Source organism: Patella vulgata, chromosome 4, assembly GCF_932274485.2.
Source record: "Patella vulgata chromosome 4, xgPatVulg1.2, whole genome shotgun sequence".
NCBI classification, from domain to species: Eukaryota; Metazoa; Mollusca; class Gastropoda; family Patellidae; genus Patella; species Patella vulgata.
The window spans coordinates 22,337,546-22,363,884 of NC_065882.2; the positions used below are offsets into that span (position 1 = coordinate 22,337,546).

Consider the following 26,339-nt stretch of genomic DNA (forward strand, 5'->3'; position numbering starts at 1 on the left):
GATGACAGAGTTTAAGATATTTGTATCAAAATTTGAAACTTTGCCAGAATTGTTTTACATTAATTTATTTCAAATTAACAGAGGAGAGGAAAAGAAAATGATATATATAATATATATGTGTGCATTTAATACAGCATGTGAAACCAATTATGAAGGGAAACGATGTTCCAAGGAATTATAAGCAACAAGTGGCTGAATGTGATTGACCGTTTGAACAAAATTGACTGTATATGTATAATATGTATATTTGCAGGTAATATAAAACTAGATGTTGTGATATCCGACAGTACTTGTACAAAACAAGTAAAGAAAAAAGCTGAACAGTTATCAGTTCCTACAGTATCAACAGAATGGGTTATACAGTGTCTTATTACAGGGCGTATTGTTGATGCTTGTGGTCATCCCAGATATAAAACAGATTTCCATGCTCCAAAATAATCCATGATGGACATTTTTGGAATATTTTCTTTTTTAAAGTGCTAAAAAGTTGGTTTTAATCATGTTTTAATAATGTCAAAAATAAATGTCTCATAATAATTAAACCAACGTAAAGTCTTCACTGATTGTTAGAATATCTTTTTGAAATAACTGTGTGATCAAATAGAATTACAACATATATGCACCATTGTATTTCATTTATTCTTTTGGATGTAAAATTTGTTATTGTTCACACACAGAATAATGTTTATACTTGCCCAGTTTGTTATTTAAGTAATATGGTATATTGATGGATGTTTTTTGTTTATGTAAGTGATGTGTTCAAGTACTTTATATTACCAGTTATTTCAAAATCGTGTTTTTACAATGCTGGGGATTATTTGTTGTTAGCCTATTTGGTCTAAATTTCTATGTCAATATGTTTCATCCTTCCTGTGAAAAATTGAAGCTAGACTTCTGAGAGTCTATAATCAAAAATCATCACAGCATGGTAAACTTTTAAAAAAGTCAAAGTTTATTGTAATCATTTAATACAACAAAATATTATTTAATAATATAATATATTCCAATATGTACAATGTATGTATGGATGTAGTATATAAAAGATTTAACATATTACATTATATGAAATAATTCTAATGGTATATTTTTAAAATCATTTTTAATATGGAAAAAAATATGTATATAAAGGTTTGCATGAATTTTTTTTATGCAAACTTTTAACTATAATAAATTATTTGTACATAAAATAAAAAGAAAAAATAACAACTTTATAAAATGTATGTATTCAAAAACGAAATTGTTTCAGATATGTCAATCTTGGTAATAAAAAAAATCAATGATCTTTTAATATCAATAACTTTTCAGTTTATATATTTGATTATATTCTGGTACATTAAATGAGCAGTCCTATATATATTTGTGAATAAAGCTTGTAAGGTCCTACAGAAGTAATAGTCTGGTTCTCAGATAATCTTCCAAAATGTGTATAAATCGTAAATAGGCAGAGTTGTCTTACTTTGAATATTATTGTCATCAAGCTTTATATTTAAAAATTATATGCCTTGTCAAGCAACTAGTATATACCACAATGGTTATATCATTACACAGCACTGATTGTATTCAATAAAAACTTAATCGTATGAAGAAGAATAATAATATTGTTTTACAGTTAGTTTTTATACGCCCACATTTTCATGTGGACGTATATTGTTGTTGCTCCTGTCCGTCCGGACGTCCACAATTTGTTTGTGGACACTCTACAGGTCACAATTCTTATACGATTTTGATGAAACTTGAAATATAGGTTTATCTCCAAAAGATCTTGGTTCATTTAGATATTGGCATGTATTGGATCAAAACTTCATTGATTATGGCCCCTGATTGTATGAAAAATCACGTTTTTAGCTTGTGGACATTCTAGAGGCCACAATTTTGATGAAACTTTAAATTTATGTTTATATCACAAAGATCTTAATTATATGGTATATCAAGGGTGTGGATTTTGATGAAACTTGAAATACATGTTTATAACCCAAAGATCTTTGTTCCTTTTGATATTCGCACATATCCGAACGTAACTTATGGCCCCTGATTGTTCGAAAGACTGCATTTTTTAGCTTGTGGACCTGTATTCAATTTTAAAAAATGTTTAAATATATCACTGTTACACATCAATGAAGGTTGAGTTCAAAATTCGTAAAAATCTAACCCAAACTGCTGGACAAAATGCCAGCTCCTTGTACGCAAATAGTGTAAAAGTATGTAATACAAGGTTGTGGAGACTCTAGAAGTTCACAATGTTTATCCGATTTTGATGAAACTTGAAATGTATGATTATAATCCATAGATCTTGGTTCCTTTCCATATTTGTGCATATAGTACGGTAACTTCCCAATCTGATTAAAATACAAATCTATATTTCATTTTGTTTTTTATACTTTCGATGGCCTACACTACATGAAGATCTGACAAGTTGTACTATAAGGTCGTTTCAGGGGTCGTACGAGCGGCTTTTGACCCTTAGACGTCAGACATTGATTAATCAATCAGTGTTCACGTTTCTAGTGGTTTACCCACAGTTCCATGCATGGCATGCCAAGAAGTCGATGTAACAGTCTGTTTCATTGGCTTATCCCTCACTTCAACCAAAACGCTGGTAATACAACAACTCTTCCAGATCCTAGTGTAGTGAAGACAAGTAATATGAAATTTTGAACTATAAAAAACCGATTGGTAACTTCCTGGATTATATCCCCTGATTGTACGAAAAATCATGTTTTTAGGTGGATCCTCTAGAGATCACAATTTTTATCCGATTTTAAAAAGTGTTTAAATGTATCGCCGTCACACCTTAATGACGGTTGAGTGCGAAAATGGCCGCTACTTGTACGCAAATAGTGAAAATTATGTAATACCAAGGTTGTGGACTCTCTTATAGAAGTCACAATTGTTATCCGATTTTGATGAAACATAAAATATATCTTTATATTCCAAATATCTCAGCCCATTTCGATATATTTGAGCATTTCAGGCTATAACTTCCTGGATTATGGCCCCTGATTGTAGCTTGTTCTCTATCCATCTCTTGCAAAATGTGGGCGTATCTTGCCTGGCAACCGCTGGTTTACTCTAGGGTTTTACTTCTGAATCGTGCTGATATGTTCTGAAACATTGTATATATTATATGATGGCAAATAAGAATTGAATTCTAACAGATGATAATCATTTACATCACTTACATTGTCATGATTATAGTCTGTGTTTGGAATGTACGATGGACCAGGATAGGGAGGAGGGGGAATGTTATAATGATAATTATCCGGATGAATCTGCTCATTAAATGATGTATCAATGAAATATCTTGTACTGGTATTATAATCATTCTTCTCCTTCGGGATAGTCATAAAGTTATCCATAGTGGAATAATTCTTATTCTGACTTGGTGTATCATATTTTGTATATTCAGGAATCATTTCGGCTGGACCAATCATTGTATTATTTATCTGATTCATATTAACATTTTGGGATGAAATCACCTCTGTTGCTCTTATATCTGGATGTTGGAAATCTGAAGACTCTTTCTCTTGTTTTTTAAGTCGAGCTTCAATATTTCTTACTGTCGATTCTGATCTGTAACTTTTTGTAGATTGTTTGTCATGTGATTTTATATGACGTTTTAACTTACTATTTGATATAAAAGATTTACCGCATACATTGCATAAGTATGGTTTGTCACCTGTATGTATCCTGGTATGAACTTGTAATCCAAATTGATCGTAAAAACATTTCCCACACGGTTGACATTTATATGGACGGATTGTACTGTGTTTTCGAGTATGTTTATGCAAAGAACTGCTTTGAGTGAAATTTTTTCCACATATTTCACAAATATAATTAGATGATTTGTTTAAATTTTCCTTTCGTTTTACGTTTTGTTTAGTTGAACACTGCTTTTCATGTGCATTGAATCCTCTTTGGGTTGCAAAGAGTCTTAAACATTTTGTGCATCGGAAACCATTTTCCGGATTCTGACTAACATGTGATTGTAGATGTGCTTTGAGAAGATTTTGTTGTTTAAATGTCTTGTTACATTTCTGACAAACAAACGTACTTAAACATGTAGCTTTTTGGGTATGTTTTCTGAAGCCATTCTTTGAAGAAAATGTTTGATTACATTTGTTGCATCTTATATAAGAATCACTATTTTTAGTGTTAATGATGTGTCTTTTCATATGAATATTAAAAGTCTTCTCTTGGGTGAAATATTTAGCGCATGGATCACAGGAAAAAGCTGGAGGCCCACAAACACCTAATCTGGCATGAACCAGGTATGTTGAACGACTTACAAACTGTTTAAAACAAGACTGACATGAAAATTTTCCTGAAGGCAGTTGGTTTAAGTGGGTTTGTTTGTGAATGTTCAATGAATACAAGTTATTGAAAACTCTCTGACATTTATGACATGTAAATGTTCTAACTTTGTTCAGGGCATGTTGGTGTGAGATATGTCGCTTTAAGCTGCCTTTGGTGGTCAAATTTCTTTCACATATTTCACACCTGAATTCATCAGATCCATTAGATTTGACAGTTAATAAGGTGTTAGGGTGTATGTTATCTGTAGATTTTCTTGTCTCAGGTAATGGTATTGGTGGTTTTGCCATATCTCGAGTCATATCCTCTTTATTATACATATTAACCTCATCCTCTACACTGTTATCTTCTTCATTATCACTATCATAATCACAATTGCTGTCGTGAGCCGTTGATACACTACTCATTACGTTCGCTGGATCATCTTCAACATTTTTTGAATTCAGCAGAATTTCTTTATCAATCTTTGTGGAGTTGTTAATTGAAAGTTTGTTGGCTGCATTTATTTGCTGAACAAATTTTATCTGTCTAAATCTTTCTGTAGTAGATCTAGCTTTTCTAGAATTTTTGATGGATTTATTCTGATAACTGCAGTTTGAGTCCTCAATAACTTCAGTCATTATTTTTTCTCTTTCATAGTTGATCAAGTTTTTCATATTTTTACTGATAAGTTTTATTAGTTTACATCTGATTGATTTAATAAGTTCCTCAATATCTGTAGCATCTTTTTCGTAAGTAATCTTTATCAAGAATGGTTCCTCTTCTATCTGGAAAACATAAAACTAATCATTAATTAGAATACTACAATACATGAGAGAATAGAAAGTCACATGATCAAATTAAAACATATCAGTACTGGTAATTACAATACAATTATAGCTATTTTTTCGAAAGATTTGTAAAAGATCATGAGTCTCTAATTGACATCTCTAAGTTTGTAGTGAATGTGCATTATCAGCAAGTGGTTTTACCGGTTTATTATCAAATGGACTTTTGACATTGGGTTTTGTTGTGTAATAAAACTTGTAAACTTTTTTGGAAAATTAAGATGTCACTAATTAAAATAATCACATGAAATCAAACCAGTTCAAAGTGGTTTAGCTTGAAAAGGGGGACAAAAAACAGGACACTGAAACACACACATAATATTAATACCCGTATTAAAATTTAAAAAAAGTCAATCTCTGAATAGGCCCTACCTGATTAGGCCCTAATACTTAGTAATAAATAATACAATAATTACAAATTTGTAACAAATACCGTGGCCTACCTTTGTCCTTTTTCTATTTTTCATAATGGTGTGTTTAGAATCATTGGCTTCAGGATATTTATTTACAATTATACAAAACTTAAGAAACAGTTCTGTTTTAGACTCGCAACTTTCCATGTTTCCTGTCTTGATTTCGATTTCGATGGTGATGTTTTGTTTACAATCTGATGTTGATCAAAGGGAGGCAACGCGTGCATTTTTCAGGATTGTCATTTTACTTCCGGTTGCTAATAAAATTTGGAGGGAAAGAGAGGAGAAATTTGTCATTGCTTGCTATTACATTTCTTTTCGCCAAATCCTGGTATTTTCAGGTAACTAAAATACACGGATATATAGATATGTTGTGCACCAGTTATCAATGAATTCTTCGGTTGATAGCTTAGGTCATTTTTGGACCTTCTATGTCCAGGCTAGTCTAAAACAAGAACGAGAACAACCGGAAAAGCCATATTCATAGCGTCTTTTCATTTATTCTGGATCTAACCAAAGCTTACCCTCTTCTTAATAGAAACAACTAATTAATAAAAGCAAACAACTTGTATTATAGTTTCCCACGTTCTGTTTCATTAGATCTAGAGAAAAACAGAAATATTGTAGCCTTTGGTAGGCTACGTAGTACCTCATATCAGGTGCCTGTATCTCTATCTGTGAATATTAGTACCAGTAGTGGCAGTACTACTACACTTAGTATAGTAATTAAGTAATAGTAGTTGGTAGTAGCCTATTTAATACCGTAGAAATTTAAAACATTTTTAAAAACGGGTTTAACATCCTACTTTTCTTGTGAGCCACGGTGGCTCAGTGAGTAAGACATTAGATTGCTAACCGGGAGGTCCCATGTACTTCTATCCTGGTGTTGGCCGAGCAAGTTCATCTGTTGTTACGGGAGGACCTGGCAAGGGACAACATATAGTCGTTAGAATCAGACGAAAAACCAAGGTCTAGTGTATACAGTGGCATGTACGTAAAAGAATTATTACTTGACAGTTGGAATTCGAGTAGGAGTTTTCTAATTAAGTTCCACAAACATCATCCACAATTTCTTGTAAACATCTGATTATTTTGTATTTTGACGTCATTGTTAGCTGTCGCCTAATAATCTTTCAATGTTTTCAAATTTTTTTATCTCAATGAATGTATGAGCATGTACAAAACACTAAAAACTGATGAAACTACATGTTGTTTCTTTCTTTTATAGAATCCATTTATCTGTCATGGAGGGTAAAGTACCAAACACATTACATCCAAAACCAAGTTGTAAAATGGTTTCAATTTTACCCAAGGACATAAGGAAAATAAATCTAATGGAACGTGTCCCAACACAAACAATATCTGTTCAGACTATCGTGGATGAAGTAACACATAATGATACACCAGATATTACAAGTTTACCTAGTACTCCTATAAAGTCAACTACAGTCAAGAAGCCTGACCAAATTCAAAAGACAATATATGAAGCATTTTTTAAAGTAGTAGGATATCGAAAGGTTACTGTACAGACCATTTCATCAGATGGTAAAGTGGTGAAATCTAATGTTGAAGAGGTGAGAAATGAATATCATGCAACATTCTGAATTAATATAAATGATTCAAATAACATCCCAAATCCTGTAGGGAATGACCCTGAATGTATCTCTGTAAAATATCTCCTCTGAAAAATCTCTGCATGATTGACCTGTAAAATAACTAGTCTGGTGTAATTTCTGTATGACTGGCCTGTAAAAAAACCCCAAGTCTTTCACGATCAGCCCGTACGGTAATTTCTCTTGTGAATCTTTGTATGAATATTTGCCCCTATTCACCTGTAAAATTAATAGTCTTATAAATGTCTTGTCAAATAAACCTACAATTTATAAAAGTACCTTACTGTTTATCAATGCAACTATTGTTCTGACAGTCACAATCTATCCTAACTTAAACATATATTTTCTTTTATCTGTTTTCAGGTTGAAGGAGATTCTCAAATAATCAACATCAGTAAACAAGAGAAGATTAATGAGAGCATTTCTAAATTCCTTGTTAAAAAACCAGACCAGTACATTTTGAAAGATGATTTCTTAGGCAAAACCAATTTCAGCACTACAATGACTATAAAATGTCCAACCTTTTTACAAGGGGGCAAGGAACGAGCTGTTCAGCCCATTGAAACAGTTGCACAAAATCCACCAGTCAATCCAAACATGAAAAATAATCTCAGCCCAGTAACGGTAATAAAAAAGCAAACCCCCAAATCAGGAGGCGAGAACTTAAAAGTGTTACAAGCAGACATCCATTTTCAAATGAAAAGGAAGATTGATTTTGATAAAACCCCCATAAAGAATGAAAATAATAGCGATGATGAACATGATAATTTTGAGACAGAAGCTGGACATTATGAAAAAACAACTGACAATGAAAACGTAACTGCTACAGAAAAGGTAGCCAATGAATCACCAAAATCATCTTTGAGAAGATCCAAACGTAACACAGGTGAGTTACCCAAGAATGATGTAGCAAAATCTCCTTCGCATTCAGCAACTGAAAATCAAGAGAAAGTATCAAAAATTGTCTCTGATAAATCACCTAGCAAAATGCCTACCAAGAAAGTAGCACCTGTAAATAAAGCTGAAAAAACAATACCAAAAGAAGCAAAAGCAATGGTAAAAGATTTGGAAAAACCTAATAATGCCAGTAAATCGATTCCAAATAAAGTAATAAAAAGGCCAACAAACAATAGTGATGAGCAAACTACTGAAATAAAAGATTTGGAAAAACCTAATGTCAACAGGTCTATTCCAAATACAGGAATTAAAAAACCAATAAAAACCAGTGATGAGCAAACAACTGAAGTAAAAGATTTGGAAAAACCTAAGAATATCAACAGATCAACTCCAAATAAAGGAATTAAAAGACCAATAAACACTAGTGAGGAGCAACCTACTAAAATAAAAGATATGGAAAAACCTAGTGCCAACAGGGCTACTCCAATTAAAGGAATAAAGAGACCAACAAACACTTGTGAAGATCAAACTATTGAAATACCAATAAAAAGAGAGAGTAAAAGACAAAGGAAGCCTACATGGAAATGGAAAGAAATGACAGCAAAGCAAGAGATTACAGAAGATGATGATAATAGTGTCAAACAACAAAAGGAAACGAAGACACCATTGAAGACACCAACAAAAACAGACAGACAGACTACAACTTCACCAAAAGTTACTAATATAACCGATGCAACCCAAGTAGATGAAAGAATACCAGTACCGTTGACTCCTAAAGTCATAATCAAACAAGACCCAGATGGAATTATTCAGGCCATTACATCTGTTTCTTCAGATGCTCCTGCAAGAAATGAAGAAACCTCAACTGAATCATTATTGGCAAAAGCTATATTATCTTTATCGGAAGGCAGTGATAACAAGGAAGCATCTCCAGTTGAACCTGTTCCTGCGAATATAGTTAAAACAGAAACTACCAAAACTTTGACAGATTCCATAAATCAAAATGAAGATGCACTTGAAAAGGAATCTATTACCATTACACCATTGCCACCATCCGATACAATGGATTCTAAGAAAGGCATCCTTCCTGATAATAATGTTGATGATAATGAAACTGACTTTTCTATATTTGATGATGATGAATATGAGAAGAGGTTTGGTAGTAAATTTAAATCCATTATTAGATTACATACCTGTAAATTTTGTCCAAAAAAATATCAAACCAGAACAGGTCTTCTAAGACATCTCCAAAAACATCGAAAGAAAACAGATGTAAAAGATGTTTGTAAGGTTTGTAAGAAAGAATTTGACAGTAAATATCTGTACGAGATGCACTTAACTACTCATGAACATGAGATAGAGGATGGTAGACACAAGTGCCAACTTTGCCAGAAAGCTTATTCTACGCGAAGTGGTCTTCTGAAACATCATAGAACGGATAAATTTTGTAAGTTGGATTGTAAATTCAAATGTGAATACTGCCACTCATCATTTTCAAATGAAGTGTCTTTAGAAATTCACAGACGTAAACATCTACTTGCTCCTCGAGAAAGAGCACATTCATGTAAAAAATGTGAGAAAACATTTGAGACAGTAGGTGGATTGAATAAACATTTGCGTAATAAAGCATGTGAGACAACTCTAACATGTGAGTACTGTGGTAAAGTTTTCAACAATAAGAATTTATATACAAAGCATTTGAAAGTTCATACGCGTATACCTGCCGAAGGGGGTGTTTGTGAGGATTGTGGAAAGACATTTGCAACAAGTATCGCATTAAAAAGTCATAGAAATAGTCATCTAAATATACGCAATTATACATGTCAAGATTGTGGTAAATCCTTTGGACAGAAAGGTACACTTGTTTCTCACAGACGTATTCATACAGGTGAACGACCATATCTTTGTGTAACTTGTGGAGCCACCTTCCGGTACAGTTGCCATCTGACTCAACATACTAGATCTCATACGGGAGAAAAACCATACGGTTGTCACGAGTGTGAACGGTTCTTTTCTTGCAAACAGTCTTTAAAGAAACATGTCATTTCTCATGCAAACAGGCGTAAAAAGAGTCTAAATAAACTAGAACACATGAACATAGAGGTAAAACAGGAGTACATTGATATTACTAATGTAGTGAATCCAACCACAGAAGAAATCGTTTTTCTTAATGCCATCACAGGAGAGGAGGAAGGAACTACCACTCAGTATATTTACACAACAGAAGATGGAGAAGAAATACAGGGTTACTTAGCAGATAGTACAGATACAGTTGTTACTGGTGATTCACACATACAATATCATGATTCTCAAAATGTTGTCTATCAAACAATAGAAGGTGAAAATGTGACTATAGTTGATGAAATGGAAACTTCTGATTTAAATATTTTAGCAGAAACTGCGGAAAATTATGAATCTCCATCTGTGACATATGTTATTGTTAAAAAGTGAAAAACAGTTTGCTGTTTTGGAAATTATAATCATTACCATACTAATTTTGAATGGTCAAAATTGTACAATTTGGAGATTAAAATTTTAATGGTTAATCTGAACAATGTGGATATACTATATTTGAACCCAACAAAGATATGTCACTATATCACTTAATGAAGCTTTGCAAGACTTAAAATTATTTAAATTAAATATTTCATCAATTTGTTTGTGTAGGCTTTACATTTGATTATAAAATTGTTTGTTACTACATTATGTTTGTGTAGGCTTTACATTTGATTATAAAATTGTTTGTTACTACATATTATGTTCATGCTATTAAAATCATGTCGTTTCATGTTATGTATTAAAATCAATTACCGGTATGTGCATTAAATATAGGGGTGGGGGTGGATGGCCAAATAGTTAGCACAATCATGCGTGTTGCATCATAAGATCTGTCATTGAGTCAACTGGCATGGTTTCGATTCCCCGGTTGTATGTGACAAGGAGAGGGGTCAAGGTCACCTGTCCAACCTTGTGGGTTTTCTTCCGGGTCCTCCAGTTTTGTAATCTTCCCACTGCTAAAGACCCCTACACGCAAGCGAATTACTGTGATGAGTGGACGTTATACCCCATTTATCTCTCTCTCTCACATTAAATATAATTTGGTAACAATCCTGTAGATGCATATTTAGTAACTGGATAGAGCAATAAACTATAACACTTCTTAAAAATACCTTATGCAAGAGCTAAATTTGGCTATTGCAGGTCTTTCTTTAGGCCTGAAATGTTATATAAACTATTAATTAGACATTTATTAACAAAACAAGACCATAATCAACTCTCTATGGCATCGGATAATCAAGATTTTAACTGGATTAGAACGGTTCACCATTTAAAAATTTAATTTAAAAATGTGAAGGAGAGTCTCGAATATACCACAAAACTACAGGCTGTGATAACTTGACTCAGAATGAAGTAATTTGAAAGAAATTTTCAATATTTTTATTTAACACTATCTATTTTTGAGCTATTATGGCAAGAATGGTCAACTCTTTATCTAATCTTACATAATGTATCTCTAAGAAGAACAATTACTGATTTGTTTAGGCGACCAGAAACATACTGCAATTCTTCGAAGAATGTACTGTAAAAACCATCAGTGTATAGTTTGTAATATGGGGAAATCTGAACATTTACCCTCTTTAATGTACATTTACATCCTAATTCTAATATTTAATTGTCCCCTGGCTGGCTGGCTGTCTATCACATTTGTTGGGACACAATAATTCTCCTTACAATTGAGCTAGAATGTTCAAACTTGGTGTAGGTGTTTTTATTAGGTGAATGCCTTGATGGAGTTTGAAGATGAGCATTTTCTGCTTAGGGTAAGCAGAGATTCGTTGATGATTTGGGACACGATAACTTTGGTTGTAATCAAGTGAGAGTGATGAAACTTGGTGTATAGTTTCATTACATCAATATCTTGGCTAAGTTCGATAATGAGCATTTTCTACAATTTGCTTTTAATTAAGGCAGAATGATTAAACTAGGTGTAAATGTTTATTAGATGAATGTCTTGACTGAGTTAGATGATTAACATTTTCCACTAAAGTTAAGCAAAGCTAAGCCATTTCATTGGTTGATGCTTTGAGACAAGATAATGTTTGATTCTAACTTATGGAGAGTAGGATGATACTATTACTTAGTGTAGAGATTCAATGTCAGGTGCTTCAAAATCTTGATTGCATTCGATCATTAAGATTTTCTGGTAAGACTAAGAATAGATAATTAGTATGATTGCTTGATACTTTTAAAAAAAATAAATGTGCAATTAATTAATCAATTTGTGTCATCTATTTATTTTGGGATTGCAGCAGAGGACATCAGCCTAACTGTTGGCGGGTTGAAAATAGATTATGCACAGATGAGACACATTAAATACATCAATGGGATTATGTCCAATTCTAGGGCCTGTCCATATCACTGTTTCTTAGTCTTAGTGTTTATTAGACCATTTTGGCATTTAAGGCGACAGTAATAATAAACAGCTTGACAGGATCAACTTGATCAAGTGGGTTTTTTGGTCTTTTTTTAAAAAAAATATTACCAGTGTGAATAATGATTTTATCTCTAAATTCCTGTGATGGATATGCTGTTTCGACAACCAGAAGACAAATGGCCATGCATTCTACTACAGTTATGACTGAGAGACCTTGATAAACCAATACGATTCCATGCAGAAATCCGTAAAATTATATTCATGGGTTGCTTCCCCTTAATAGTTCTTTTGTAGTGAAAAAGCACGAAGTCGTAGCCGGAAGTAGGTAAATTTCTTCAAAATTATTTTGTATTTTTGGCAAGCCAGAGTACTTTCTAAAATATCCGTCGTACGTAAATTGTAAACTTATGTAAAATAAGATCGATTATATACCACCATTTAAATTGAAGTATTGAAAGATACGTAACAAAAAACGAATGAACCGCATTCCAAATGCACAGGCAGGCGGGTTCAAACATTTCTATGGGCTCAACTACACTTTACCTTCCTTACGGATCGTTGATTAGTTTAGGACAAGATTCAGAATGTGTGCACACAAGTCGACATGGTTATGGATGAGCCATACCGAAAACTCTGAAAACTCGTAATTTTATTTCCGAGTTTTAGTTTTTGACTCTGTTTTACCAACAAGTCAGGGGAAAAAAATCTGAGTTTTCAGCACAGGACTAAAACTTGGAACAAATGATACTGAGAAATCCGACTTTCCATTTTGTTTAAAGTAAATTAAAGTAGCTAAGTCTCTAACTCAATAATATGTAACAGGCATTGCCTGAGTAGAGCGAAGCTGATTATTGTTTTTAAAAAAAGAACAAAAAAGTGTGAGAATTATTTTCATTGACGTAAAAAATATGTGACGTCATTGATTAGACGCGTCATAGAAATAGTTCTATGAGGCGCGTAATCTCGCTTGGGCGAGATTTGGTGGATAGAATTATTTTTGTTAGTAACGTGATCTTGCTTGGGTGAGATTTGGTAAGTTGACATGCGCATTGCCTGTTTTGCCCAGTGTATCCGGTTCCGGCTGAATTTTTTTTTAATCAACAGTCTGTGGGTGACATTTTCAATTACGCTCCTGTGTTACCGGAAAAGAGCTTTGCTCAAGCACCGCTCTATATAATTCAAAATCTTTGACATTGAAAACACAAATTATTTGTCAATTTAAATTAACATTGATGTTGTGATCTTGCAGGGAAAAGATTGGTATCTGATATCTAATATTTAAGACAAAATAAACACTATCAGTGTAGACTGGAATAACCAGACGCTAGAGATTGCCATTTGATTGAGACTTCTGGCGTATTTCGCGGAACATAACTGATTTAAAATCAGAGTAAAAACGGAAACAATTGATGTAAATCAGTTTATATACATTCATAATGCATCATTATGCGTTGGGACCCATTTTCTTTGACACCTAGAAATGGACACAAATGTGTCGCATCGCATAATGTATTATGAATGTATATAAACAGATTTACATTCAATTGTTTCTGTTTTTACTGTAATTAATTTCTAATCTTTTATGTTTGCCGAAATATGCAGAGAGACCAAATTGAATGGCAGTCGTTGGTGTCTGGTTATTCCAGTGTACACCGCTAGTATTCACTGCATTGATTACCATATCATATTCTGTTCTTTTCGGTAATATTAAGCATTTTTCTAAATGGAATTTCATTAATGGTGCACAAATATCTAAGACTTCAGTTTAAGAAATCAAAATTTCTACATTCGGTTACATACACACCAATGTTTTCTTTTAGCCAATTTTTATTTGAAGGTCACAGTGGATATCTAAGCTATACTATATGTCGAGACAAATATTCTGTATAGCTGTTTTCCAATATACATGTACATGTACATAAGCGTCTGTAATACATTCTTGATGACCTGTTTTATAAAACGATAAGGTCAATTAAAATAGTTCCTTTTTAATAAGAAATAAATTACTTTTAATAAAAAATGAATTGTTCTTTGAAAAACAAAAAAGTAGTTCCTTTGTGATTGATCAATCAAATTCATGTAAAGCAATATCTCCTGTAAAACATTGAGTCAAACCCTTAAGAACTGAACTGATAAAACTTGGGAAATATTTTTCGGGATTTCTGAGTTTTCGATATGGGCATGGTTATGGACATATACTGTATTTTACAAAAACAGATAGCAGAATCCGTGCCCTAAATGTTCAAACCCCTATTACTTAAATTTATATGAACTCTAGCAACATTCCTTAAGAGTAACATCAGAGTATTCTGATTTGCCTCTTCTGGTAGTATAAGATAGCTTGTTTAATAAAGGGGATGGTCAATTCAACTGGGACAATTTCACCCTGTACTGCAAGTTTGGGAATTGATATATTCAGAAAATTTCTATATTTAATTATCTGTACTGATATAATGGAAATTTTCAGTATTTCATTATTTGTAATTTAGAAAAAAAATAAAATAACATAGGTCAGATCTCACAATTCAGAAATTTCTGAGTATGGCACACTGTATAATATGCACAAATCTCACAATTCAGAAATTTCTGAATTGTGGTATTTGTGCATATTATACAAAATGCCAAATTCTGAAATTTCTTAACTTTGAGCTTTGTGTATATTATAGATGGCCAAATGGTTAGCACGTACACGCTGTATCACAAGGCCTGTATAATATGCACAAATCTCACAATTCAGAAATTTCTGAATTGTGGTATTTGTGCATATTATACAAAATGCCAAATTCAGAAATTTCTGAACTTTGAGCTTTGTGTATATTATAGATGGCCAAATGGTTAGCACATACGCGCTGTATCACAAGGTCTGTCATTGAGTCAGCTGGCATGGTTTCGATTTCACGGTTGTACCTGACTAGGAGTAGGGTCGCCTCTTCAACCTTGTGGGTTTTCTCCAGGTCCTCTGGTTTCCTCCCACTGCTAAAGACCCCTACGTGCAAGTGAATTATTGAAATAAAAATTGAACTGTGTGTTAGTCCCAAAATGACCTAGTTTGTGTCAAGTGGAGTTAAACCCCATCTCTCTCTCTATCTTGCAGTGGGGCCAGTTTAATTAACTACTACAATATAACAATTCTGATAAAGTTAAAGGCATTAAATCTATGTGAGTAAGAAAATGAGGTATTCTAAAATGTGTCAGGGGCCTTGAACCATGAAACTACATGTAAATGTACAGCTATTTAGAGGCTGATCCCATTCTTATTGACAAATATTTTATGTTTTTGATAAGTTACTTTCATTTTTAACATATGTGAATAAAAGGGGGTTCTTATATGTGTATTGAATAAAAATTGAACATGATTTTTTACTTAATATCTAAATTTCATAATTTTTGATACAACAGCATAGTTTAAGTGGGGAAACCACTAGAGGTTTGTTGTTATGATATTCTGCTTAAATAAACATTTAAAATCAATATAATATATATCCTACATTTCAGATAACTGGTTGGGTATTGAAGTATGGGGCGTTCCAATAAGAATGCTGATAAAGCAGAAAAGCTAAAGATTCTTTTGCAAGCATATGTTAAGATAATTCCTTGTCGGAAAGTGACTGTTGAAACTTTATCAAGAGATGGAAATGTCTTATCGACACAGAAAAAGGAGGCAAGTATTTTGGTAGTAAATTGAAAAGAAATAGATTATATTTAAATATTAAATAAATAGTGTTGTATGAAGTGCTCTTTCTATAAAGATATTGAATTTCAAATTTAAATACTTTGTGATTCTTTGTTTAACATTCAACAATTGTCTGTCAAATATTTATTTTCAAATTATCTTATAAAAATTTAAATCAAGTTTGACTTACAGTAGCTTTATTCAAGATAGATTATGGGAGATTAAAAAACTGGCAGTTCTCACTATAATAGTTAAAAACTAGTTAATGTAAAGGCAATTTGCTGAAAATTTCAGTCAAATTGATCCAATCTGAACCAAGATTTTTGCAATTGAATTTTCGGCGTAGCCTCGATCACCATTACTAAAGTCGGTATGATAAAAACCATAGTCTCGATTATCTATTTCATGATTAAATCATGAATGAAAGTTGAGCAGCAAATGGGATCCTAATCCAGTAAATATCGCTGGCTAGCGTTGACATCGAGAGTTGATTATGGTCTGGATAGGTTAATTAATGTCTAATTAATAAGTTAAATAAGATTTCAGGCCTAAAGAAAGACCTGCAATAGGCAGATTTAGCTCTTGCATAATGTATGTTTAAGACCTCTGCATACAATGCTTAGTCTCTTAACTCTAATATGAAGCTTATGGTTGACAACACTTTGTTGTGTTACTCCTACCCATGGTAGGGTGACCCACCATAAATAAATATCTCCATATATCTCGACAATTTCGCCACAATATTTATATATATGCCAAGCCTCAAATCAGTTTCACACAATTATAGTTACTAAATAAACGATCATGTTGTACTTAATAAGCTATGACCATTAATCATCTATAAATAATAGACTGAAAACTGGTTCCATGTGTCGTCCATAACATCCAGACACTCTTGAGTAAAAAATAGGTTACGTGCCCTTGTTTTGAAATTAGTCTCGCTTAACCAGTCTATCGACCATTCAAGGGCTGATTGACCGGTCGGGATAATCAAGACTACTTTTTTACGAAACATAACAGAAAGCTAGAACAAGAAATTGAATTTAGAAATGAGCACGTTAGCTAGCTCAACAATTGTTTTAAGAAGCTTGTAAAAGTAAAATGAAACTACTGCTAGTATCATGTTCCTGTCTAACCCGAGTGCTTCAGAGATATTATTTGTACTAAACCAAAAGATGCTGCTCTGAACGGTACAGTTAATGATAAAGCGATTTAAAAAATGAAACGAACGTAATTTCTAAATCTGCTGTAATAACCAAGAAGCTTAATTTTACTGCTATTCAAAATCGTCAACAATAAATTTTTTACGGCTGTAATAGTTGATAGATTTGTAGAGAATTGCACGTGCCATGGCTATTTATAGTATCATACTGTCAGAAAGTTGGCCTCGACACGGCGAATGTGCACGCTTCAGTGGTAGTCTCGAACTATCAGCGGTTGACTGTATTTCTGTAGGTGCATGGGCCACCCTACCCATGGAGACATTTTTCCAGTAAAAATGTTAAAGCCTATAATTATTTCATTACAAAATTGGATACATATATTGCCTTAATCCCTGACTTTATAAATTTATAATATTTTTATTTTCCAGAACTGTAATGAGCCAGTAATTTTAAATATCTCTGAACAAGAAATTTTTTCAAATGATGTACAAGATTTCACTGTTATTGAAAATGACAGTCTAATTGCAGAGAGTTTGTTCCAACAATATCAAATATTTACCACAAAAGTCAGTGTTAAGTGTCCATGCATTGAAAAAAATGCGAACTCTGAAAAATCATCTTCTAGTTTTGATAAAATTGTAAAGGATTTTTTGAGTGATTCTAATGTAATTAAAACAACCACAAAATCAGTTGATGCAGATATCACAGTAGAAATATATAAAAACTCTGAAGAAAATCTCCCAACAGATCTAATTCATGACCTAGACCAAACTATACAGACAGAATCAAATCTGACAGAGTCAGGCAATACACCATGGTCTAATGAAATGGATTTTGGTATTCAAAATGATATTTTGGGTATTGATAGAACAGAAGTTAAAGATAATGAAAATAACAATGCTGAAAAAAGTGATACAACAATGCCTATACCTAATAATACTTCAGATACTACAACTTTTATACCAGACCTTACTAAAGCTACCACAATTACATTACCAAACCTTAATTCAAACTTGGAATCCGAAATGAATTCAACCAAACTCCCATCTGCTACAACTGATGCCCCGGTGAAAGAAACTCAAAAAGATAGACAACTTTCTAAATCTGAACCAGTGGACGAAGCTCAATGCGAAAAAGATACAGAGCTTATTTCGCCAGTACGGCGGACAAGCAGACGTCCATCCAGCAACAAGTTTAATTTGGCTGTGAAGGCTTTAAAACCAAAATCGTCAAGGAAACCAGTTAAAGAGAGTAAAAAAGAAACTTCACAAAAATCAACTGAGAAGAAAAAAATTTCAATTGAGATAAAGCCTATCAAAACCAGATCTTCATCCAGACTGAATTTGTTAAGTGATGAAAATATTTCACAAACCACTCAAGATCCTAAAAGTCCTTTAAACGAGACATTAGATAAGACGAGTGAAGAATCCGTAACACAAGACACTTTATGTACCAATCCTTATGTTGAGGATCAAACATCCATGTCCATAGATGAAGAGATAAAATTGATCCAAAATTCCCCAATAGAAGATACGCAAAATGTTGATACTAGTAACAGCACTATAAGGGATGCTGATAAATGTATAGATAATAGAGAAGTAAATAAAGGAGAGAAAAGAAAAAGAAAGGCAAGTGACATGACCATCATAAAATCTGAGCCAAATGACAATATTGAGAATGTGGTAGAAGATGATGAAGAATTTTCCTTAGATGCTTTTACAAAGAAAGGAAGAAAAAGGAAACAACAGACTGCCAAAATGTTGATAAAGACGGAGAAATTAACAAACACCCCATCTCCTTTCCGAACTCTAGAGACAACTTGTAAAATATGTAATAAAACCTTGGCCAAGGGTGGACTTACCAAGCACATGCAGCATCACCAACATAAAGGCTTCGAAAAGAAAGAAAAACTAACATGTTCATTTTGTAATCGACAATTTAAATATCAGTATGCCTTAGATTGTCACTATCAAACCCATAACGGAGAAACAAAAGATGGTAAATTTCAGTGTGAAGTGTGCAGTAAAGTGTATGCTAATAAAAGTGCCTTGTTTAAACATAGACGACAGGGACCATGTTCAACACAATATAAATGTGACACATGTGGTGTATCATTCTCTGGTGAGAAAAGTTTACAGTTTCACATCAACCAAGAACATAAATCTATGTCAAACTGTCCACCTCATTTGAAATGTTCCCACTGTGGTAAAATGTTTGTGACACAAGGCGGGTTGAAGAAACACGAGAGTCTCAATCAGTGTAAAACTGATCTTCAATGTCATCTGTGTAAGAAACGATTTGCAAAAGTAATTTACTTTGAAAGACACATGTTAAAACATGAAGAGTTTGCGCCTAAAACATTTCAATGTGATTTGTGTGGGAGTTTCCTAGGCTCTATATATTCTCTTCACAAGCACATGTATCGCCATAAAAAGATTAAAAATGCAACGTGTTCTCTGTGTAACAAATCTTTCTTTGATCCGTCTGCCTTGAAAGTTCATATGCGAAGTCATAATAAAGAAAAACCATACATTTGTGATGTTTGCGGTCAATCTTTCACCCAGTCTGGTCATTTATGCCGTCACAAACTCCTAGCACATCAAATAGGCAAGTTCCCTTTCACATGTACAATTTGTAGCAAAGGCTTTGTGGATAAAAGAAATATTGAAAGCCATTATAAAACACATGAGAAGCGGCACCTTAGAGAGGAACTGAAAAAAATGAAATCTAAAAAAGAAAAGAAACCAAAAGTTGAACCTATAGAAGAAGTGACAGAGTCGAATGTTATTCATATTGAAACTGAATATGATATATCTGATTTATTAAATGCACATATGACACAAACTAATGCTGATGGTAGTCAAACTATTATATCATCTTCCAATAACCTCCAATCTATAGAACAAATTTTACAGGCGGCCAGCGGAAATCCTTCTTCTATAGAGTATATTAGTACACAAGAGATTGAGGAAAATCAGGTCTACGATGAGCATCAGACTATCATTAATATTGGAGATTTAAAAGTAGAAAATGCTGTTAATGAGAATATTGTGTATACTATTGATGATAATATAGGTGCTGTTGAGTCAATACCAGCTTCAGATTTAGGTATTTTAGCAGAGACTGCTCAACAATTCCAGGGAACAGAAGGAATTACTTACTACATAATCAAGAAATAGTGATGGTCTAGCTTTGTTTGGATTGATATATTATATATGTATTTGCATGAACGGAATAACAATTAATCCTTACTTATTTACACCCTAAAAAACACATATTTATTGTTACACTGAAATTTTGTATTATTAACATGCAATAATTGTACTAATTGTAGGTACATTCATCATACTGATATTGCTGTGACAATTTGTTTATTGAAATTTTGAAATATTGTACATTTTTGCATAATTAAAATGACTATATTTCTTTGTTGGTCCCATTTTGTGAATTTCACTGGATTGATATGTTGAATTGTTTTGTAGAATTCCACTATCAATATCTCATCAACCCAATTTAAAGTAGCTAAGTCTTGAACTCGATATCATCCATAGTCTTCAACATTGAAAACACAAATTATTTTGTCAATTTTAATCAACATTGATGTTGTGATCTTACCGGGAAAATGTGTTTCAGCGCCATTTGAAACCAGGGACTTGAAGAACAAGGCTAGACATATCGTACAAGTCCTGTCAAACTGTGAAGCCATATTCTTATCTGGAGAGCATGCACAATAAATACTACCGGTGTAGACTTGAATAGCCAGACGCTAGAGATGGTCAATCGATTGAGACATCTCGCGTATTTTGCCGGACATAACTGATTTGAAATTAGAGTAAAAATGGAAACGATTGAATATAAATCAGTTTATATATATTCATATTACATTATTATATGCGTTGCAACCCATTTGTGTCAATTTCTAGGTCCCAAATATCTGGAGAGCATGCACAATAAATACTACCGGTGTAGACTTGAATAGCCAGACGCTAGAGATGGTCAATCGATTGAGACATCTCGCGTATTTTGCCGAACATAACTGATTTGAAATTAGAGTAAAAATGGAAACGATTGAATATAAATCAGTTTATATATATTCATATTACATTATTATATGCGTTGCCACCCATTTGTGTCAATTTCTAGGTCCCAAATATAAGCAATTTAGCTCCTTTAATACTTATTTCTTGGCAGATATTTCCCTTTTTTATACGCCCATGCGTAGAATTGTGATCAACCTTTCCGCCCGTTCACATTTTGCTCAAGGCTTACTCTACAGGTTACATTCTTTGTGGATTATTTTTTTTTATTTTGTGTGTTTATCATTATGAAGATGACCCCTTTCGAATTTGGTAAAAATTGATCATTTTTATCCGAAATATCAACACAGACTTATTCATATCATGATAATCGCATTTTTTGCAAACTCATGCTCTCTCTACACTGTAGAGCAATCTGATTAAAACACAGATCCTATTTTGTTTTGTTTTTTATAGTTCAAAATTTAGTTTTACTTGTATTTACTACACTAGGATCTTGAAGAGTTGTTATATTATTGATGTTTTGGTTGAAGGGAGGGATAAGCCAATGAAACAGTCTGTTATGGCGACTTCTTGGTGTGCCATGCACGGAACAGTGGGTAAACCACTAGAAACGCCAACGCTGATTGATTAATCAATGTCTGACGTCATAGGGTCAAAAGCCGGTCATGGGACTCCTGACACGACCTTCGAGTGCAACTTGTCACATCTTCATGTTGTGTAGGCCATCGAAATGACCGCCCCTTGTACGCAATAGTGTAAAATATGGTATACCAAGGTTGTGGGTCCTCAAGAGGTCACAATTTTCATCCGAATTTGATGAAACTTGGAATGCATGTATATATTCCAAAGATCTTGGTTCATTTCGATATTCGCGCATATCGGATCGTAACTTCCTGAATTATGACCCCTGATTGTACGAAAAATCGCGCTTTTAGCTTGTGGTCCCTCTAGAGGTCACAAAAAACTGTCGGACAAAATGGCCGCCCCTTGTAGTACGCAAATAGTGTAAATATCTGGTATATCAAGGTTGTGGACCTCCTAGAGGTCACAAATTTTGATCCGATTTTGATGAAACTTGAAATGCATGTATATAACCCAAAGATCTCGGTTCCTGTCGATATTCGTGCATATCGGATCGTAACTTCCAGAATTATGGCCCGTAATTGTACGAAAAGTCGTGTTTTGAGCTTGTGGTCCCTATAGAGGTCACAATTTTTATCCGATTAAAAAAAAAACGCGTGAATATATCACAGTTATACACTAATGATGGTTGATTTTAAATTTCGTGAAAATCGGACAAAAACTGGCGGACATAATGGTCGCCCCTTGTACGTAAATAGTGTAAAAAATATGGTATATCAAGGTTGTGGACCCTCTAGAGGCCACAGTTTTTATCCGGTTTGGATGAAACTTTAAATATACATGTATGTTTTTATCATAAAAATCTTGGTTCCTTTTGATAATCACACATATCCGAACGTAACTTCCCGGATTATGGCCCCTGATTGGTTGAAAAAAATCGCATTTTCAGCTTGTTGGATTCTCTAAGAGGTCACAATATTTTTTCCGATTTTAAAAACTGTTTAGATATATATCCCCATTCCACCATGTTAAAGGTTGAATTGAAATTTCGGGATAATCGAAAAATTTCCCGACAAAATGGCGCTCTTTGTACGCAAATTGTGTATTAAGTATGTAATACAAAGGTTATGGACCCTCTAGAGGTCACAAGTTTTATATAATTTTGATGAAACTTAAAACATACCTTTATATTCCAAAAATCTCAGTCCCTTTTGATATTTGCACATTTCAGACCATAAAATTCTGGATTATTGCCCCTGATTGTACAAAAAATCTTTCTTGTTTTTAGCTTGTTCTCTATCCATCTCTTGCAAAATATGGGCATATCTTGCCTGGCAGCCGCTGGTTACACAGTGTTAAGGCTATGAGTCGAAGAAACCTATTGCTTTTCTGATAATTACTGCTAGAGTTAGACCCTTGATCACTTTGAAAATCTTGTAGACGCTCTAGAGGCTAAAGTTAGGCTACTATCCAATTGAGTTTAATTTATACGGTGTTTAAGGTCATGAGACGAAGACTCCTATTGATTTTTAACGATTTCCGATAATTACTGCCAGAATTATGACCCTTGATCACTTTGAAAAATCTTGCAGACGCTCTAGAGGCTAAAGTTATTATCTGTATACACACGTCACAATTCTATGGAATACAATTACTGCTTATTACTGAGCGACGTTTCGACTAGGCTTCTCTAGTCATTATCAAGCAATGATAAAATATAAAATACAACGAGGCAAGAAGAGCCTACATATCAAAGTTAGGTTCCTTCAAGGTAATTAAGGGTGTCTTTGGTTGGCCAGCATTAACCAAGTGTTGTTATTTTACATGTTTATATTGTCTCGTATGTTATATTTTATCATTGCTTGATAATGACTCGAGAAGCCTAGTCGTAATAAGCAGTAATTGTATTCCATAGAATTGTGACCTGTATATTCCAGTTCAATTACTAAATGCCATTGAAACAATTCAATGCAATTTAATATTATCTGATTGACTTTGAATTGATCACTTTGAAAAATCTTGTGGATGCTTTAGAGACCATAGTTATAATCTGTTTGATTTTATATTTATACCCCGTGTTTACGCCTATATATAATCGTTTCAATTGACTTTAGATTGATAGATGGAGTTTAACGTCTTGAGACGAACAAGTATATTGATTATCGATGATTTTTGATAACTTGAACCGCTAAATCCATGATATTAAATGTTTTGTATATTAAACCTTAGCATGGGCCAAACAAATTCTAATGAGTTTATGATAATTGCTGAATGAGTCGTTACTCTTAATCAGATTTTAGTGTATTATAAATGTTTCATTACCGATAAAAGTACAAATATGCGACAGCTGTTATTGACTGCCCGGACGATTTAGCTGTTGTGGGCGTATGTTTCGTTTCCTGACAGTCTATCTATATTTTTGAAGTCGATATCATTATGAAGACGAGACCTATTGAATTGGATGAAGATCCGATACATTTGGATTAAAGCATTGGGGTCATGTCGTTCTCTGTGTTCTGTCCATCCAGAAGCCTGTGCGTCAACAATTTTCGCTTTGTCTGTGTATGCATCCATTTGTTCAATAATGTGCAAACACTAAAGTTTGTTTCAAATTATAGCGGCTTTGTGGGCTATTTCCACGCATTGCGTGGCTATCTTTTAAGGCCCCAAAAAGAAACCAATTAAATTTCAGCAATTTTTGATAAGTACTTTTTAATTTTTTGCTCTTGAACACTTTGTAAAATCCAGAAGTTATCATTCGATCTGCTTGAAATTTATATGCTTTAGATTATCAATTCAAATAATTATATACGGTATTGATCGCGTAACCAAAATACAGTAATTTGTCAAACACAGCAGTCCAAATTGCAAGTAAAACGTGGATGCTGTCCAGATTTAAATAAAAAGCTGGCCGTTCTTGCTATTATTAGTGTTCGGCACGAATATTCGAATATTCGCTCGTCGAATATAATATTCGAATAGCAATTACCATATTCGAATATCTATTATTTATTCTATTTGCTCTCAAATATTATTAAAGGCGACTCCCCTTGCCACATTTACATTCAAAGCTTACTTAGATTACCTAACCGCAGCTTGTAAGGGTGCTACCCCAACATAGATCTACCGTCTTCAGAGACAGTCATTCTGTAAGTAGCTTGTTACCTACTTTGGTTAGCCAGTTAGTTCCGCGATGGAGTTGGCTGTCTTGACCATAGAGGTGTATATATTGACAATATATACACCTCCATGGTCTTGACTTATATCACATCAAGGCTAATCTTTGGAACCACTTGAAGTTGAAACATGGCGACGTAGCTCCAGATACTTCCTCTGCACGGGGGGTGGGATCAAGCAAGATTCGGCCAATTAAATAGTTCTACGCAAAGTTCTTCAGGCAACAGCAAGTAAGATTCAGCGCAGCAAAAAACATCACTGAGAAACTGATCAAGTTTGTAGCTAAGCATTATCAGCCCCTCTCTCTCTTATATTGACAATGACCATTTTCGGGAATTGGTAGAAGCCCTGAATCCATCCCACAATTTGCCGTCAAGTAAAACACTCAAAAAAAAAAAAGAATGGAAGAAATCTGACGAACGTCAAATCAGGAATGACCCAAGTCAGAAGTTAGCCGCTGTGACCACAGATGTATGGACAATAGATGAACAAAATGAGTCTTGCATTAATTTAACCGCTCATTTTGTATCAACAGTTTGGGAGATGGTGGCTAAGACCCTGGAAGTGTAATCATGTCAATGTAAACATACCTCGGATGAACTAAAAGAGCATCTGACGGAGATGGCAGATGACTGGAGTGTCAACTTTCTACTACTAGCAGGCTAATTATAGGCGGATCGGGTGGGAGTGTGGTTGAAGGGGGGGGGGGTAATCGCCACCCGAGCTGTGAATTTATGAGACCAAGTTTTTCTAGACCAGTTTCTTGCATAGATTCCGAATCTGGTTGGTGATCAGGCGGCTGAGGGGACGTTTTCGAGATATATGGGGGTAGATTGTCTACAATTGGGGGGCAATGTCATTATGTTGACATAGATGATTATCATGCTATATATTAATAAAACATAAATTTCTAGGACTGTCCATCTTTAAAGAAGTGTGTATGATGCCCCTGGACAACCGTTTTGATTTGTGGCGATGTGGAGTGGGGTGGTTGCAGGTTTGCGTGTGAGGAAGGGGAGGGGGGGTAAAATTGGCGGGAAATGAGCTCACGTCGATTTAAATGATGATTTTCTAATAGCTTGATGAAACATCTGTAAATATGTTTATAAGATTCCCATTGTGTGGGGGTGGGCGCCGGGGTGGGTGGCCGAAGGGGGAGGGGGCAACGTGTTTTTGTGGACAGAAATCGTTTGGTTCAAAATTGACCT

The 26,339-nt window shown here is 33.9% G+C and overlaps 4 protein-coding genes across 9 annotated transcripts in view; 3 read left to right on the plus strand and 1 right to left on the minus strand.

Moving 5' to 3' along the window:
- LOC126818084 (TP53-binding protein 1) overlaps positions 1-1,596 on the plus strand; it is a 42,545-nt gene extending 40,949 nt beyond the window's left edge. For all 3 annotated transcript variants that reach the window (XM_050545262.2, XM_050545263.2, XM_050545264.2), the window contains exon 37: positions 254-1,596. In XM_050545262.2, coding sequence (XP_050401219.2) covers positions 254-438 — 185 coding nt within the window. In that variant the 3' untranslated portion in view covers positions 439-1,596. The remainder of the gene's footprint in view (positions 1-253) is intronic.
- Positions 1,208-5,982, minus strand: LOC126818093 (zinc finger protein 568). The gene is made up of 2 exons (XM_050545289.2): positions 5,582-5,982; positions 1,208-5,078 (listed from the first exon to the last, which is right to left on the minus strand). The coding sequence occupies exons 1-2, from the start codon at positions 5,696-5,698 to the stop codon at positions 3,078-3,080; spliced, it is 2,118 nt and encodes a 705-aa protein (XP_050401246.2). The 5' UTR covers positions 5,699-5,982; the 3' UTR covers positions 1,208-3,077.
- Positions 5,728-12,537, plus strand: LOC126818087 (uncharacterized). The gene is made up of 3 exons (XM_050545267.2): positions 5,728-5,892; positions 6,780-7,125; positions 7,528-12,537. Exons 2-3 carry the CDS (start codon positions 6,796-6,798, stop codon positions 10,510-10,512), a joined length of 3,315 nt encoding a protein of 1,104 aa, XP_050401224.2. The 5' UTR covers positions 5,728-5,892; positions 6,780-6,795; the 3' UTR covers positions 10,513-12,537.
- Positions 12,538-12,799: 262 nt separating this feature from the next.
- Positions 12,800-20,760, plus strand: LOC126818091 (zinc finger protein 37). 4 transcript variants are annotated; one of them, XM_050545279.2, is made up of 3 exons: positions 12,800-12,817; positions 15,992-16,157; positions 17,761-20,760. In XM_050545279.2, exons 2-3 carry the CDS (start codon positions 16,014-16,016, stop codon positions 20,509-20,511), a joined length of 2,895 nt encoding a protein of 964 aa, XP_050401236.2. In that variant the 5' UTR covers positions 12,800-12,817; positions 15,992-16,013; the 3' UTR covers positions 20,512-20,760. The 4 variants fall into 4 exon arrangements, with proteins under 4 accessions (XP_050401236.2, XP_050401237.2, XP_050401238.2 ...); XM_050545280.2 differs by having other exon boundaries at positions 12,805-12,821; XM_050545281.2 differs by lacking the exon at positions 12,800-12,817 and adding an exon at positions 12,835-12,884.
- Positions 20,761-26,339: the final 5,579 nt, after the last annotated feature.

Bases quoted from the DNA above. Each gene is read 5' to 3' on its own strand.
- LOC126818093 (XM_050545289.2), bottom strand. From the start codon at position 5,698: ATGGAAAGTTGCGAGTCTAAAACAGAACTGTTTCTTAAGTTTTGTATA. The intron at 5,079-5,581 runs GTAGGCCACGGT...TATGTTTTCCAG, and splicing joins AAAATAGAAAAAGGACAAAG to ATAGAAGAGGAACCATTCTT.
- LOC126818087 (XM_050545267.2), top strand. From the start codon at position 6,796: ATGGAGGGTAAAGTACCAAACACATTACATCCAAAACCAAGTTGTAAA. The intron at 7,126-7,527 runs GTGAGAAATGAA...ATCTGTTTTCAG, and splicing joins TGAAATCTAATGTTGAAGAG to GTTGAAGGAGATTCTCAAAT.
- LOC126818091 (XM_050545279.2), top strand. From the start codon at position 16,014: ATGGGGCGTTCCAATAAGAATGCTGATAAAGCAGAAAAGCTAAAGATT. The intron at 16,158-17,760 runs GCAAGTATTTTG...TTTATTTTCCAG, and splicing joins TATCGACACAGAAAAAGGAG to AACTGTAATGAGCCAGTAAT.